The 15,156-nt window shown below is 60.1% G+C and overlaps 1 protein-coding gene across 1 annotated transcript; it reads left to right on the top strand.

The window, feature by feature from the left end:
* Positions 1-4,330: 4,330 nt before the first annotated feature.
* NR2F6 (nuclear receptor subfamily 2 group F member 6) lies at positions 4,331-13,280 on the top strand. Its single transcript, XM_075548731.1, has 4 exons — positions 4,331-4,859; positions 7,994-8,088; positions 11,078-11,656; positions 12,683-13,280. Exons 1-4 carry the CDS (start codon positions 4,576-4,578, stop codon positions 12,955-12,957), a joined length of 1,233 nt encoding a protein of 410 aa, XP_075404846.1. The 5' UTR covers positions 4,331-4,575; the 3' UTR covers positions 12,958-13,280.
* Positions 13,281-15,156: the final 1,876 nt, after the last annotated feature.

Genomic DNA, 15,156 nt, shown 5'->3' with positions numbered 1-15,156 from the left:
ACAGGAGGAGAAATCCTCGTCTTTTTCCCAAACACAGGCTGGTTTTTAAGTGTTGCATGGCCCACGAATGCGCTGGGAAACGGTTCCCCACCCCTGCCCGCTATGTTTATTGAAGCCGCCTGTTTCATCTTTTCGCTGTGGTGTGGCTAGTGGATCCGAACTGCCGGTCTTTCTTCCAACTCATAGCCCAAAGCATAGCCCCCCTTTACCACCAGGGCTCCTCATGCAAAGATCCTCTCACTGCCAGCGAGTAGATTTAGATTCACAGCGACCCTTTGGGAACAGAGTAGGGCTGTTTCTATGATTATACATCTCTATGGTAGTAACAGGCCTCCTCTTTCTCCCATGGAGAGGCTGGTGGTTTTGAACTGTTGACCTGGCGACTAGCAGCCCACCAGGGCGCCATGACAAACCTATGAAGCTGGTCTCCTCTGGGAGATAGGGCGGTGCCATAAGTTGAAATCGACTGGAAGCAATGATATATATATATTTTTTTCTTCAAATGACATATTTAAAACAACAAACGATGTTTTAGGGCCCACCTGGAGTAGAAGCCTGGCTTGTCATTGGGCTTGGGCAGGAAGCTGACCGGGCTGTGAGGACAGGGTCCCTAGGGAGCCAGAGGTAAAGCTCTCCCACTGGAACTGGGGACCCAGGGGGACAAATGAGATTCTGAAGTTACATAGCGAAAGCTAAAATTCCAGCTCCCATCTGGGAGGGGGCTCTGGGGAGTAAAGGAGAGGAGCCGGCACGTTTCCAAGGAGATGCTGGGTCTGGTCTGGGAGATGTTCCCCAAGAGGAAGAGGCCACAACCATTCCGGGTGTACATGGAAGACCGTCAGCTCAGAGCAGCGCCTGGTTCCAGGCTGGAGACGAGAGGGGCAGGGGAGGGAACCAGAGAGGGCCGAGAACCTGCGGAAGCAGAGGGCTTCTGGGTGAAGCTGGGACTTGGGGGCCTTAGACTGTGGACAGATGGCAGTGGGGCATATTTGTGACCTCCAGGGTCAGCAGTGCTCCTGACCAGACTGAGAAGCTTGTCTTTTTCCTACCGCTGATGGGAGCTTTGGGAATGTGTGTGCACCAAGTCTGAGACGGGTGGTTTGAACCCATCCAGTGGGTGCCAAGGAAGAAAGGCCTGGCAACGTGCTTCAGCCGAGACTTGGGGGCGGTTCTACTCTGACGCACATGGGGTCCCTAGGAATCCAAACACACACCACGACAGTGGGTTTCGGGGTTTGTTTTGTCTAGTTTTGAATAGTGGGCAACTAACTAGCCTTCCTATGCAAAGACCACCCTGTCAGCCTCTGCAGACTGGGTTAGTTGGGCCCTAAAAGCCGGGGTGGGCTTTGACCCAGCCTGGTGGGATTAGTGGCCAGCTGTCCTCTCTTGGGCGGTCCCTGAAACCCAAGACACGGATTAGAAAGTGTTTTGTGTCCAGTCTTAGAGAGGAGGGTCTGGGCCCCACCTGCACAGGTGTGTGTGTGCCTGCTGGTTGGTTGCTACCTCTTTCTAGGGCAGGAGGGGGAAGGAGCAGGTGGCTGTGGTCAGTATCAGAGCTGTCCGCCTGACTCTAGAGCCCCACCTGACTATAGAGGTCAAAGAAGGCGGGATAGTCTTCTCTAACTTCCATGTCTCTGGATCCATTCCATGGGGACACAAGCCAGGGAAACTGAGGCAGACAAGGCTGCCTATAGGGGAGGAGGGGGAGCCCACGAGTTGACCTTGTCCGTTTTGTAAGAGTCCAAGAGTGAGCTCACCCCTTCAGGTTGCCGGTGGGTGGAGGGGGCCAAGGTCATCCATAGGAGGATGGGAAAGCATATGCATAAGGGGGGTGGGGAAGTGCCCTGGGGTCATTGTTGGGGCTGGGGGACGGTTCCCAGGCTTCCCCCAGCATGGGCTGGCAGTTCCCACGGGCACCCCTTCAGCAGATGGGCCTAGGACTCTTTGTCCCAGGTTTGCGGCCCCTGCAAGGTCAAATGTCACCGCGGGGCCGCGGGCAGGGGTCAGTGAGGCGGGACTGGGCCTCAACACACCCCCAGGAGGGCACCAGGGGGCCAGAGGGCTACTGGGAGGGGGCAGGGTGGCCACCAGGGGCTGGACCGACTGAAGGCTCCTGGGTTTGGCCCCCAGCCCAGCCCAGCCCAACCCTTCCCTCTTGAACCCTAGGTTAGTCCCTCTTAGATCCCTACTTCTTCAGCCCCAAGATTCCTCCAGGAGCCGTCTCTCCTTACTAAATGCCTCCTTTGGATCGCCCATCTGTGTCCCTGAGCAGGTCCAGGCCACTGGCATGGGACCCTGGGCTTCTCACCAAATAGCCAGTCCGCCCAGAACCAAAAGGCCCACCCCTACATCAGACTGGCCAAACCCCTACTTCAGGTCGGCAGCCCTTACTTGTATGTGTCCTAACTGCTTTGGGGACTTTAGGCTTCCCCAGGGGTCCCTGGGTGGCTCAAACAGGGTTCATCTACCAGCTGGAAGTTTAGCAGTTCAAAGGCACCCAGAGGAGCCTCCAAAGACAGGCCCGGCGATCTGCTACTGAAGGGTCAGCACCTTGAAACCCTACGGAGCGTCCGTCTCTGACACACACCGAACACACACACCACGGCAACTGGGTTTGGGGGAAAGCTCCCCTCCCCCAGGAATGCAGCCAGGCCTTTGCTGGGGCGTAAGAAGCTTGGGACTGGGAAGGCTGAGTTCTCCCTGAGCCTCAGTTTCCCACCAAGTGTTGCAGGATCTCCAAGTACCTCGGCCTTAGTGAAGGCTGCTTCGTGGATCTTGGCAAGGACTAGGGGCAGCAGCAGCAGGAAGAGGGCTCAGCATATGCAGCTGCCACCTTGGAAACCCAGCCCTGTGCCCCCCGTGGTGTCAGGCTGGGTCTAGTGCCAATCAGGAGATAAGGCCAGGCACTGGACCTCAGGAGAAAGGTCACCATGGGAGGGCTTGATAGCCAGTTAAACGTTAACAGGTCCCGAGGGAGAGGCTTGCCTTCTTTGACCCTGGCCTGTCCGGAACCAAGGGTGCCTAATAAATGCGGGCTGGCCAGGTCGGAAGAGGCAGCTGCAGTCTGGCCTAGTGTGGCCCAGCCCTTTCTGTTAAGCGCAGAAAGAAAAGGAAATTAAAGAGCTGAGAGGGAGCCTCCTGCCCCCACAAGGGTTGGTGGGTGGGCAGTGACTTGCTGAGCCCCCAGCCCCGCCAAGAGGGTGGGCGTCCTGCCCCTGGTGGGGGGCCTCCCTCTGACCTCTGCACACCCACCTCCCCAGTCTGTGCAAACCACAACCTCCCTTCCCTTTGGAGATGCTAAAGAAAGATGGGGGGTGGGGGGCAGCCGCGGCGACTTTCTGGAAGCGGCAGCCAGCACACTCAATCCATCATGCAGCTGTGCAAATGCCCCAGATGTGCGCGTGTGTGCGCGCGCGTGTGTGTGCATGTGCCTATGAGAGAGAATGTGTGTGTGTGTGTGTGTGTGTGTGTATCTTTAGCGCAGGGGCATGTTCCCCAGCTCTCGTGCAACCGGACCCCCATTATTGCTCTGCCAGGAAGGCCTGAGGGGGGTTGCGAGGGGAGCCTCGAGGGCGGCCGGAGACGCAGCGTCCGAGCGCGGCGACAGAAAGGAAGACCTACGCAAGACATCTGGAGGAGGGCACGGTGGATCTTGGGCCGGCAGGGGTTAAGGGCGGCGCGGGCGGGGGCGGGGGCGGGGGCGGGACGGGCGGGGGAGGGGAGGTCCAGGCCGCGCGGCCGCGCCCCGCCCTCGCCTTCCCTCCCCACTCCCCCCCCTCACTCTGCTGGCCAGGGCGCCGCGCGCGGCCACCCATGCCCTTATAAGGGCGGCCGTCGCCGGGGCAACGAGCGCCCGCCCCCAGCCCGCGGCGCGCGCCCGGCGCCCGCCCCCCGCCCCGCGGATGGAACGTTGTGTGTCAAACCGGCCGCAGCGCGAGGCCGGGCGCGGGGGCGGCGGCGGCGGTGGCGAGGCCAGCGTGAGAGCGAGGCTCCGGCCCCGGCGCAGGCCCAGGCCGGGCGGCGGCTGGGAGGGCGGAGGCCCGCTGCCCTGCAGGCCGCGAGCGGCGGCGGCGGCGGCAGCGGGCGCGGGGGGTCCCGGGAGGCGCAGCGTCCGGCCCCGGCGCGCGCCCGCCGCCCCTCCCCCGCGCCGCGGCCGCCCGCGCAACTTGCGGCCAAAGTTTGGCCCCAGCCTCCGGCGTGCGCGGGGCGGCCCGCGAAGTTGGCTGCGGCCCCCGGCGCGGCTCGGGCCGGCCCATGGCCCGCGCGCCCCCGCCGGGGCCCCCGGGCGGCCGGGCGCCTGCCCCCGGGGCCCCCGGGCCTCGCCGCTAGTGCGCCTCCCCCGGCCCCGGGCCCGCGCACGCGTGGGAAAGTTGGCCTGGAACCGGCCCGACCAGTTCCGCCGGGGCGCGCGGACCGGCCGCAGGAAGTTGGTGCTGCAAAACTTTTTTGGGGGGTGCCGCGGGAGCCCCCCGTGCGTCGGGGCCGGATGCGCGCCGGCTAGCGACCCCTGGGCCGAGAGGGGTACCCCCAGAGCGACGCGCAGCGGGGGCGCCCCGGCCCCGCGGCCCGGGGGCTATGGCCATGGTGGCCGGAGGCTGGGGCGGCCCCGGCGGCGGTGGAGACACGAATGGCGTGGACAAGGCGGGTGGCTACCCGCGCGCCACCGAGGAGGACTCGGCCTCGCCCCCGGGCGCCGCCAGCGACGCCGAGCCGGGCGACGAGGAGCGGCCGGGGCTGCAGGTGGACTGTGTGGTGTGCGGGGACAAGTCGAGCGGCAAGCACTACGGCGTCTTCACCTGCGAGGGCTGCAAGAGCTTCTTCAAGCGGAGCATACGCCGCAACCTCAGCTACACCTGCAGGTGAGCCCCCATGAGCGCAGCGGTTTCCGCGTGTCCGGCCCCGGCCTGGGCGGGCCTCTGACCCGTTCGGTCACCTTGGACCTGGCGCTGACATTCCTTGGGCCTCTCACGCCTTTTGAGATCGGGGTACGAGCTCCCCTTTCAGTCTTAGGATGATGTATACAGTCGGCGCTGCAGCGTTGCAGGGCCCCCATCAGGTGGTCCCTGGCGTCTTCGCCCCAGTTGTTTGCTCCTCCTCCTCCTCTCCTTCCCCCCCTCCCCCAGGGTCATCTGCATCAGGGGGTTGGCCCTGGGGCTTAGAGATGCTGTCATGGCTGTGAGCCTAACCCTAGCCTCTGCCCCCGCCCCTCCCTCCACGCTTCCCCCAGCCAAGTCCCTTCGCTCGGAGAATTCTGGCTCACGGAGAGGAGGGGGCAATCTCGCGGGAATCGAACGTGGAACTTGGACCGTGGCGCTTGCAGCGTCCAGGGACCATTGTCTGCGGCCGCGCGGATCGATACGGCGCGCCCTTGGGGTCAAATATCACTTCCAAAGTCGCTCTGGCGGCCGAGTAGAGCCACGGCGCAAGGGAGGCTGGGGTGGCATAGGGCGGCTTCTTTCGCTTGGAGGCCCTCCTGGAGTAGGGGTAGGGCCTGCCCCATCGAGGAGGGGGACCCCTGGGTTTACCCAGGACCTTGGGTCTCCGGAAACCACAGCTGCTGGGACAGGGGCCAGATTTCACACTCCCCCCACACATATATCCTAGATGTAGCCATGTGGCCCTGGAAAATTCCTAAATCACCGGGTACCTCTGAGACCCTGCTGGAGTAGTGTGTCTCAGAGGGGTGGTCCTGGGCTGCCCCGGGCCCCGGTTCGGAGCAGCTGGGTGTGGTCTGTTTTTTTCTGCTTGGTCTTAGAAGACCAGAAGGCCCCCAGGAGAAGAAGACCCAGCTGAGATCCTCTTGTTATCTTTATTGATGAACACTTGCCTCTGCCAGAGTCACGTTTCCAGGGTGCACAATGAGGTTAGGGATGTCCCAGCACCTGCCCTGGGTCTCCCAGCCAGGGGACCCTCACCTCTGCCCCGCCAATCAGCACTAAAGAGCTTTGGGGACAGGAATGGGGGGTGGAGAGCCAAGTTGGGGTCAGGATGTTCCCAGGGAGCACTGCTGACGAAGGAAGAGAGAGCTTGCTGGCCACTGGTCAGAGCTGGCCATGAACTGGAGTTTGGCCCCAGGTCCAGGGTCAGGGCCTGCCCGGGGCAAGTGGGAGGGGGCCCTTGTGCTATCTGGGCCAGCCGACTTTGGCCTCATTTCTGGGGCAGGAATAGATGCTGACTCTCTTGCCCAGCCTTTGGGGAGGGCAGGACAGGGCTCAGGCAGTTCCAGGGTCCCCAGTAGTGTCCTGAGGTGGGGGCCAGGGACCATTGGAGGGGAGGGAGCTGGCAGCTTCTTCAGTGTCTGTGCTGTGTGACCTGCTACAGTCAACCCCCCCCCCCCTCTCTGTGCCTCAGTTTAAGGCAGGACGTTCCCTGGGGACCTGGCCTGGGCAGAACCCTGTGGAGATTTTAACCCTAGGCCTGGCCCAGGTAGATAATACCCCCTGGGGGCAGGTCAAGAAGGGCTGTCTGGGAGGTGGCCCCCCCAGCAGACATGGAGGAATTAGAGCTCTTCGGGCCTGCAACATGGGACTGAGGGCCATGGGGTCCTGTAGGCAGGGGAGGGCCATGGTCAGAATCATGGGCACGAGGAGGAGGCTCCATCCAGGGTAAGGCAAGTCATGTCTTCTGAAGGTCAGCTCATAGAACATTCCGTTTCCCCATCTCAGGAACCCAACCTGGGCGAACAGGAAATCTGTCCCAGTTCCGTAGCTGGAGAAATGAAGGCGAAAGGTAGCAGGGCCTCTGCCTCTCCTGAGGTCAGCCTCGTGAGCAGGGGGCCCCCACCTGCCCTCTGGCCCAGGCTGGCTGTTTCCACCCGGCTGCCCTGGTCCCTCCCACCACCCGCTGGGCTTTGTTCTGGTTCTGCCTGAGCTGCCTCTGCCCTGGCAGGGCCTCTTCCCAGGGTCCGGTGGAGGCAGAGCCGTGGCTGGTCAGGGGGTGAGGTGGGGGCAGTGATGGCGGGCGCAGATTGTCCGCTTACCCAGCCCTCCCTGAGACCTCTAATCTGTCTCTTGACGTCCTACCCCAGAGCCCCATATAAGGGTCGACATCTTCCCTCTCCTTTCCTGATGAGAAACTGAGGCTGGAGGTGGCATGGGGGGGGGGGAGTTGCTTTTGGAGAAGGGTTTTGGTTGACTTCTTTGTGGCATGTTTATTTTCCATCATGACTGCCTTGGGTCATCCATTTGGCTAATCTACACTTGACCCCCAGGCCTTGGAGAATCCACACCCAGGGTGGAGGACAGCACAGGGGTGGGGTCAAGGGTAAAAGGGGCATTTGCAAAGAAAGCATCAGACCCTCCCTGCTTGGGACCAGCCCTGGATGGGGAGGGGAGTTCATTACCTAGGGGCGTGGGGGGCAAATACCTGGTCCATCCCTCTGAGAGACAAGAATGATTCCCAGGGACTGGTCAGAGGAGGAGAGTTAACTCAGTCAGAGGAGTGGATGTGGGGAACCTTAAAGAAGATAGGAGCCCCCAATAAAATGATTTTTAAAAAAAAGAAAGGTTTCATTCTTTGATTGATTTGACCCTTGGTGCTGGCCTCATGCAGGGTGGTGCTGGGGTCCAGTAGAGACTGGCACCTCATCCCCTGAGTCAGCACACACAGCCCCACTCCCTGACCATGTCCCCTTCCTGCTCTCACATTGCCTGAGACAAAGGTCCTGTCCTTTATCATGTCAATGACCAAATAGACCCTCTGTGCCTCATTTCCAAGCATCTGCTGTGATTGGTTTCTCCGTTCACCTAGGGAACTCCTCATCCCTCAAAACCCGGTTCTAACAAACCCTCCTTGTAGTGCGGCTCCTACTTCTCCGCCGACTCCCGAGTCATCCGTTATCGCTCCACCCCAATTGTCCTTTTGCCTCTGCAGCCTGAGCCCCAGCTGCACCCCCCTTTCTAGGGGTCCCCATTTATCTCAGGTGCTACCTCCAAAGGCCACATACAGGTGACTGGTATTGGTGCTAAGGTCAACCCAACCTGTGTGCCCCCAGGTCCAACCGTGACTGCCAGATTGACCAGCACCACCGGAACCAGTGTCAGTACTGTCGCCTCAAGAAGTGCTTCCGGGTCGGCATGCGCAAAGAGGGTGAGTGGAGGCAATGGTCAGGGGGGCTGCGCCCTACAAAATAGACCAAACTGACTGCCATGGAGTGGACTATCCTTAGGACAGGACAGAACTGTCCCTTTGTTTTTACAAGGCTGTCAATCTTCATGGGAGCAAAAAAGCCTAATCTTTCTCTCAAGAGAGCCTGCTGGGCTTGAACCGCCAGCCTTGTGGTTAGCAGTGCAGTTCCTAACCCACTATACCACCCAGATTCCTGGGTTGCGCCCTGTGATGGAAAGAGTCCAGTTAGGACACAGGGAGGCAGGGGGCATCTCTGACTTGGGGGGTCCTCTAGCCACCTGTATTCCACCCCTCCTTACCCCCCCCCCCCACACCTTTGCCAGCTATCTCTCTACCACAGCCTCTGGTGGCAGCTTCTTCAGGGTTGTCTACAGCCCCCATTCCTGGTGACCTTCTGGTCCCCAAGCCTGCCCTCCCAATTTATGTGAACAAGGACCTTTTTTTCTTCTGTGACTTGTTGTCCTTTCACCTTCCACTCTCCACCCCCTTTTCATGTTTGCCCAAGGTAGAAACACAGCCCAATTAAGGCAAAGGTCAGCACACCCGTTCTCTTGACCTCTGGGTGGCGGAGATGGAAGCACCTGGTGACAGGTGGTGGGCGGCTGTGCCTGGAACTCTGCCTGTAACCTGCAAGCTAGAGCCCAGAGGTTCCCGCTGGGTCCCAAAGGGTTCTCGAGAGCCCTCCTGTGTGGCGCTGTCCTGAGTCCCCTGGTAGTTCTTCCCTGTGTCTAGCCTTGGAAGTTGACTTCTTCGCCATCAGGCCTCTGTGGGCGAACCTGTTCAGGGTTTCTTTGTAGACACGCGTCTCCCCTGAGTGTGAGGGTGACCCCAGGCACACCCCCCCACCCCCCATGCCTCACACCAGGGCTCCAAATCTCTCTAGATGGACAGAATCCATCATCATTTATCTCCCAAGCCTGTTCCTACTTCAGGGCCTGTTTGCACTGTCTGAACGCCCCCACCCCAGATAGATAGCCTTGTGTGTAGCTGCTCCCCCACCTCCCTCAAGAGGTGCTCAAACCTCACTTCCTCAGAGAAGCCCTGCCTGCCTGCCTTCACCAAATCCCGAACCCTCTGCTCCGCAGCCCTCTGTTCTGACCCAGAGCAGGCCTGCAGGATGGAGTCGGACTCCCCAACAGGGTTCCCAAGGCTGTCATCCGTGGAAGCCCGACTGCCACCCCTTTCTCCACCGAGGCTCCCCGGGACTCAAGCCGCCAGTCCTGTTTGTTAGCAGTTGGGCGCTTCACCGAGATGACCCCAGGGCTGCTCTGCCTTGATTTCCACTTGAGTCAGAATTAACTCGGAGTGCAACACACTTGACCCCGCTCTGTAATTACCTGACTCCCCTGCCGGAAGAACCCGCTTCCTGAGGGCAGGGCTTTTTGTCTGGTTCCTTGCCGGATATCTCTAGCTTCCAGATCAGAGTCAGGCACACAGTAGGCACTTAGTCAGTGTTCTGATGCCCTGAGTGAGCATTCACTTAGCCCTGGTGGTGCTGACGTGTAAGCGTTGGCCTGCGTGCGAACTGCGAAGGCAGAGGTTGACATCCATCAAGTGCTCTTGGAGAGAACGATGTAGCTAGTTGTTGGCCTCAGTGAAGCAGCCCAACCTTGGGAACCCTGTCTAGGTTCGTGAGCCGAATCGACTCGATGGCAGTGGGTTTTGTCTGCCCGTTTCGGGTAGCGCCTGGCGTTTGCTGGGTGCTGCTTTAAGTGACCGACGCAGGTTACTTTCAATTCCACAATGGTTGCCTGTGTGATAATTATGCTTTCCTGCACTGAGACATAGAAGGCAAACAGGTCAGGCCACTTACCCAAGGTCTGAGAGCAAAAGACTTGTGGTTGGGATTTGAACTTGGGACCCTGGGGGGTGGAGGAGGAGTAGGGGTGGGGAGGAGGGAACAACCAGTGCCAAGGCCTTGAGGTCAGAGGTTGCAGGCTGAGGGAGGAACCGGGTGTGGGGTAAGCAGAGAGAACTGGGTCCAGCTGGGATCACCCCGGGGGCCTTTCCTGGTACTCCTGTTGGGCAGATGCCCCAGAGGCTACATGTAGGCATGAACCCAGGCCCTGGCTTTCTGCTGGGCTCTGCCAGCTTTGGGCTCCTGCCCAAGCTTCCCCTCCCCTGCCTACACCATGAGGGTTGACCAGGAGTTCACTGAGGTGCCAGGGCAGCGCGTGCCAGCTCATTAACCCTCATTAATTAGTCCCCGCCTGGCACCCAGCCTTCCTGCCCTCCTCCTGCCCCACCACCGCTGGCTGTCTGCAGCCTTGGCTGGGCGGGCCTGCAGCCACCTCTTCTTTGTGCCTCAGTGTTTTTTCCTCCCCCACTGAGACAAGGGCCCTTCTTGGGGTCCAGGCCAGCCAGGGGGGGATGGATGGTGTCCTAGGTCACCTCCATTTCCGGGTTCCCTGTCTCTTCCTGGAGCTGATGACAGCTAGTGGCTGGCACTGGGGTCCCAGGGACCTAGACACACCTGCCTTTAGAGTGGTGGGGTGACCAGAGGGGGTGGGGGGCTTACAGGAACCCCCCTCTCCAGCATCCTGTGAACACAGGAGGTGGGAAAAAGCAGTCTGGGGGGTTGGAAGGAGGCACTGAGTGACCCTCTGGTTGACCAGTATTTCCCCCCTCCCCCTAATCTCTCCTAATTTCCCTCCCTGCCCCACCCCTTCGTCTCTCTCACCTTCCCTGCCCCCCTCTCTACTTTCTTACTTCCTTCTCCCTCCCTGCCCGGGCTTCCCTGGCCCCTCGACTCCCCCTATCTCTTCCCCACTTGCACCCCCTCCCTCCTACTTCTCCACACTTCTCCCGTCCCCCATAACCTGTGGGTGGCCGTTCTCTGCTCACCCTTTCTCGTTACCCCTACTCCATCTTCTGCTTCTCCCCTCTGCCCTTCTATCCCTCGTTCCGTCTCCATTTCCTGCCCCCCTCTCCCCCGCCTCCCTCCCCGCAGCCGTGCAGCGCGGCCGCATCCCCCACTCGCTGCCCGGCCCGGGCGCCGCGTCTTCGGGCAGCCCCCCGGGCTCGGCGCTGGCGGCGGCGGGCGGCGACCTCTTCCCGGGCCAGCCGGTGTCGGAGCTGATCGCACAGCTGCTGCGCGCCGAGCCCTACCCGGCGGCGGCCGGCCGCTTTGGCACGGGCGCGGCGGGCGCCTTCGGCCCGGGCGGCGCGGGCGCGGTGCTGGGCATCGATAACGTGTGCGAGCTGGCGGCGCGGCTGCTCTTCAGCACCGTGGAGTGGGCGCGCCACGCGCCCTTCTTCCCCGAGCTGCCGGTGGCCGACCAGGTGGCCCTGCTGCGGCTCAGCTGGAGCGAGCTGTTCGTGCTGAACGCGGCGCAGGCCGCCCTGCCCCTGCACACTGCGCCGCTGCTGGCCGCCGCCGGGCTGCACGCCGCGCCCATGGCCGCCGAGCGGGCGGTGGCCTTCATGGACCAGGTGCGCGCCTTCCAGGAGCAAGTGGACAAGCTGGGCCGCCTGCAGGTGGACTCGGCCGAGTATGGCTGCCTCAAGGCCATCGCGCTCTTTACTCCTGGTGAGAGCCCGCCGCGGGTGCGGGGGAGGGGGCAGGGGGGATTCCGGCCCCCACGAAGTCCCCAAAGCCAGCCACAGCAGGCTGTGCACCTAGTAAGGAAGGGCTAAGAGGACAGCAGTTGAGTGTGGCCCCACTGTAGCCCCAGCCAGTCAGACTGGAACCCCTGCCCCAAGTGAGCACCGAAGGGGGGTGGGGGTGGGGCAGTGAGGGAGCAGCAGGGGTGACAATTGGAGCTTTCACCCCAGGACTCCCTAAGAACACTCCACCCAGCCTCCATCTCAGGGTGTAGCCAAGCCCACCTGCAGGCCAATCCCCCTGCCTCCAGGCCCACTGGTCTCCCAGGGGTCCTCAAACTACGGCCCGCAGGCCACATCCGGCCAGCCTAGGACATTTATCCGGTCCGCCCGATGTTTTTGCCACTTTTTGTTTTTCACTTCAAAATAAGATATGTGCAGTGTGCATAGGAATTTGTTCAGTTTTTTTTTTAAACTATAGTCCGGCTCTCCAGTGGGTCTGATGGACAGTGTACTACTGGCCTCCTGTTTAAAAAATTTGAGGACCCCTGCTTCTTAGCCCTTTGACCCCACCCCCCCAGGTCAGTGCCGTCATGGAAGTGTGCCAGATAAGGGATGCCCTGACATTTGGTTCTGGGGCCTCTGGATTCTTGGGCACTCAGCCTAGGATTCCTTCCTACAAGATGCCAGCCTCCAGCCTTGCTCTGAGTAGGGTTGTGGTGCCCCTCCCCCAGAGGTGTGGCCAGATGACCTGCCCTGCTGGGAGTGGGGGTCCTGTCCCTTCCCAGCCTGTTGATTCTCCAGGCAGTCTGTAATCTGACTACTAAAGCCACCTTTGTAGGGGAGCCCTGCCCATCCTCAGCATATCACTGCCTTTACCCCAGTCCACACTGCCATAGTAGCCTCGTTTGTGCCCCAGGAGCCCCCTCACCAACCATCCCAGCGCCCCGAGCTGTGCTTAACATCACCTGGGTGTGGACTCTTCCCACCTGATGGCACCTTATTTCTCCAGACGCCTGTGGCCTCTCAGACCCAGCACACGTGGAGAGCCTGCAGGAGAAGGCGCAGGTGGCCCTGACCGAGTACGTGCGGGCCCAGTACCCAGCCCAGCCCCAGCGCTTCGGCCGCCTGCTGCTGCGTCTGCCTGCCCTGCGCGCCGTCCCAGCCTCACTCATCTCTCAGCTGTTCTTCATGCGCCTGGTGGGCAAGACACCCATTGAGACGCTGATCCGAGACATGCTGCTCTCGGGGAGTACTTTCAACTGGCCTTACGGCTCCGGCCAGTGACCAACCTCCAGGGACACAGATGCTCGGGGTCCCCAGGCCAAGGACCTTGGCCCTTTCTCAGACTCTTCTTTTTTAAAGACTGTGAAATGTTTGACTTTGTTTTTAAAATGATCATGAAACCAAAAAGAGACGGATCGTCTGCAGATTCCAGCCGCGTCTTCCGGTGCCCTGACAAAGATGTAGGGAGGCATGGCACGTTCCCATCCTTTCACAACCCATCCCTCGGAGCCCAGGATGAACTTTTGGGACTGCAGGAGTGGGGTGGGCATGGACACTACATGAGGAATGAGCAGGGGGATACAGTAATACAGATGTTTCCTACATGCCAACCTGCCCTGTGTGTCTTAGTCCAGGGATATCCAGGGGTCTCACTGTCTTGGTGCCCACCCCAGCCCTGTGTACACAGAAACAAGCTAAGGGTGGGAGGCAGGGGGTCCCCACGTGTTGAGCCCTGCAGATGGCCCCTGGGTTCAAGCGGTACTTTGTATTAGCTGAGGCAGTTGAGCATGACAGAGTCAAGCCCTGGAGCAATCATACTTTAAGCAACTAAAAGTCGGCTCTTAATCTTGGTATTTGGGCTCCTTAGAGTCCTTAGAACTCTCTTCCTTCAAGGACTCCCTCAGAGCCCATGAGGCCCTGACCTGTCCTGATAACAGTCCAGGCAATCAGCCTTTTGCTATCCTGGCCACAGTGATTGGTTCAGGAAGGTCATGTGACCCAGAGCAGACCAATGGGACCTGGTGGGAGGAATTACCACCTTGATGATAGAATCAGTGAGGCAACCCCTACAGAGGAAAATCAATATCCCAGCGTGCCTCTGGAGCCCCTTGATGAAGCCATACCTGAAGTTTTCAGACACTGAAGTTTATAAGATCAAATTTCCCCTCTTGCCCAAGCCAGTTTGAGTTTGGTGATAAACCCCCTGCAGATTGGTGTTCGGGACCACTGTGAGGTAAGGCTGAAACAGACCTGGCTGAGTGGAGAAGGGATGGGGGGTGGGGGCGGTAACAGGTCATGGAGCCCTGTGCCCTTGGTGGGAAAGGTGGGGCTGTACTGACAGGACTGGAGTGCTAACAGGGACTTGGATGATGGCTGTAAAGCTGGTACCTCAGACTCACGGGAGCCTGCAGCAAAGGATGCCCTCGATGCCATGTCACCCTGGCAGCCCTATCCCTCTGAGACGCTCCCAGCACCTGTCTAGGAAGTCTTTGAAATGGGAGATGATACCCCTTTCCATGGAATGAATGAGGCCTAAGGCCATGTCCTAGCCCCTCAAGGGAGGGCCCTGGACTTTTTTAAAGGCTGAACTGGGCCCTGTACTGCGTCAAGGGCTCTAGATTCAGCTGAGGGTAAGTGGGTGCCTGTCCGTCTGGCAGGGGCTAGAAGAAGGCCCATTTCTCAGATTCACAAACCAAGGCTAACTCAGGACCGAGTGAGCATGGAGGGGCTGTCCTGCTGGAGACTGGATGTCTGTCTACACCTGACAACTGAATGAAGTAACCGCTCCTACAATACCCCACCCACACAGCCCCTCCTGCAGGAAGATGTATCTCATCAGCCTCCCTGGTGGTTGTCATAAATTGTTGCTATTGATCTCTCCATCGTTACAGTATCACACACGATCCGCAGCTGTCTCCCCAGACAAGGGGCTCAAGGGTTAACCCAGGGGCTGTGTGGTGGCCATGGCTACACTTGTGACTGGCACCGCCTTATCTGCCTGCCACACTGATCCTTCCATTCTCCTGAGACTTCTCTGGGAGACCACGAATCAGAGGGCAGCAGTGAGTTCAAGGTCACACAGCCTAGCAGGCAGCCTGGGCCTGCCCTACCTACCCTCCCCAGAACACGGGAGGCCCTCAGGGCCCTGCATATGCATGAAAGCCACACAGCACTTCATGTCAATCATTGTCTTGAGTCAAAGGGGCCAAGGATCACAGGAAAATGGAGGGGGTTGGTGCCACCGTGGTGGGGGTGGTGGGTGTGTGTCAGCCTACTCAATGTCCTTGGGCCCAGTCTGCCCCCTCCAGGCGTTTTCTAGCACTACACCCACAGTATCAACTGGACTCCAGGTACCATTCCCTGGAAGACATCCTGCTTGCTAAAGTGGAGAAGCAGCAAAAAAGAGAAAGGCCGGGAGCAGGACTGACAGTGACTGCAACAAGTGGTGCACGCTTAACAATTGTGAGGCTGGTGCAAGAC

The sequence above is a fragment of the Tenrec ecaudatus genome, chromosome 1 (genome assembly GCF_050624435.1).
Source record: "Tenrec ecaudatus isolate mTenEca1 chromosome 1, mTenEca1.hap1, whole genome shotgun sequence".
NCBI classification, from domain to species: Eukaryota; Metazoa; Chordata; class Mammalia; order Afrosoricida; family Tenrecidae; genus Tenrec; species Tenrec ecaudatus.
This window is presented reverse-complemented; position numbering and strand designations above follow the sequence as displayed.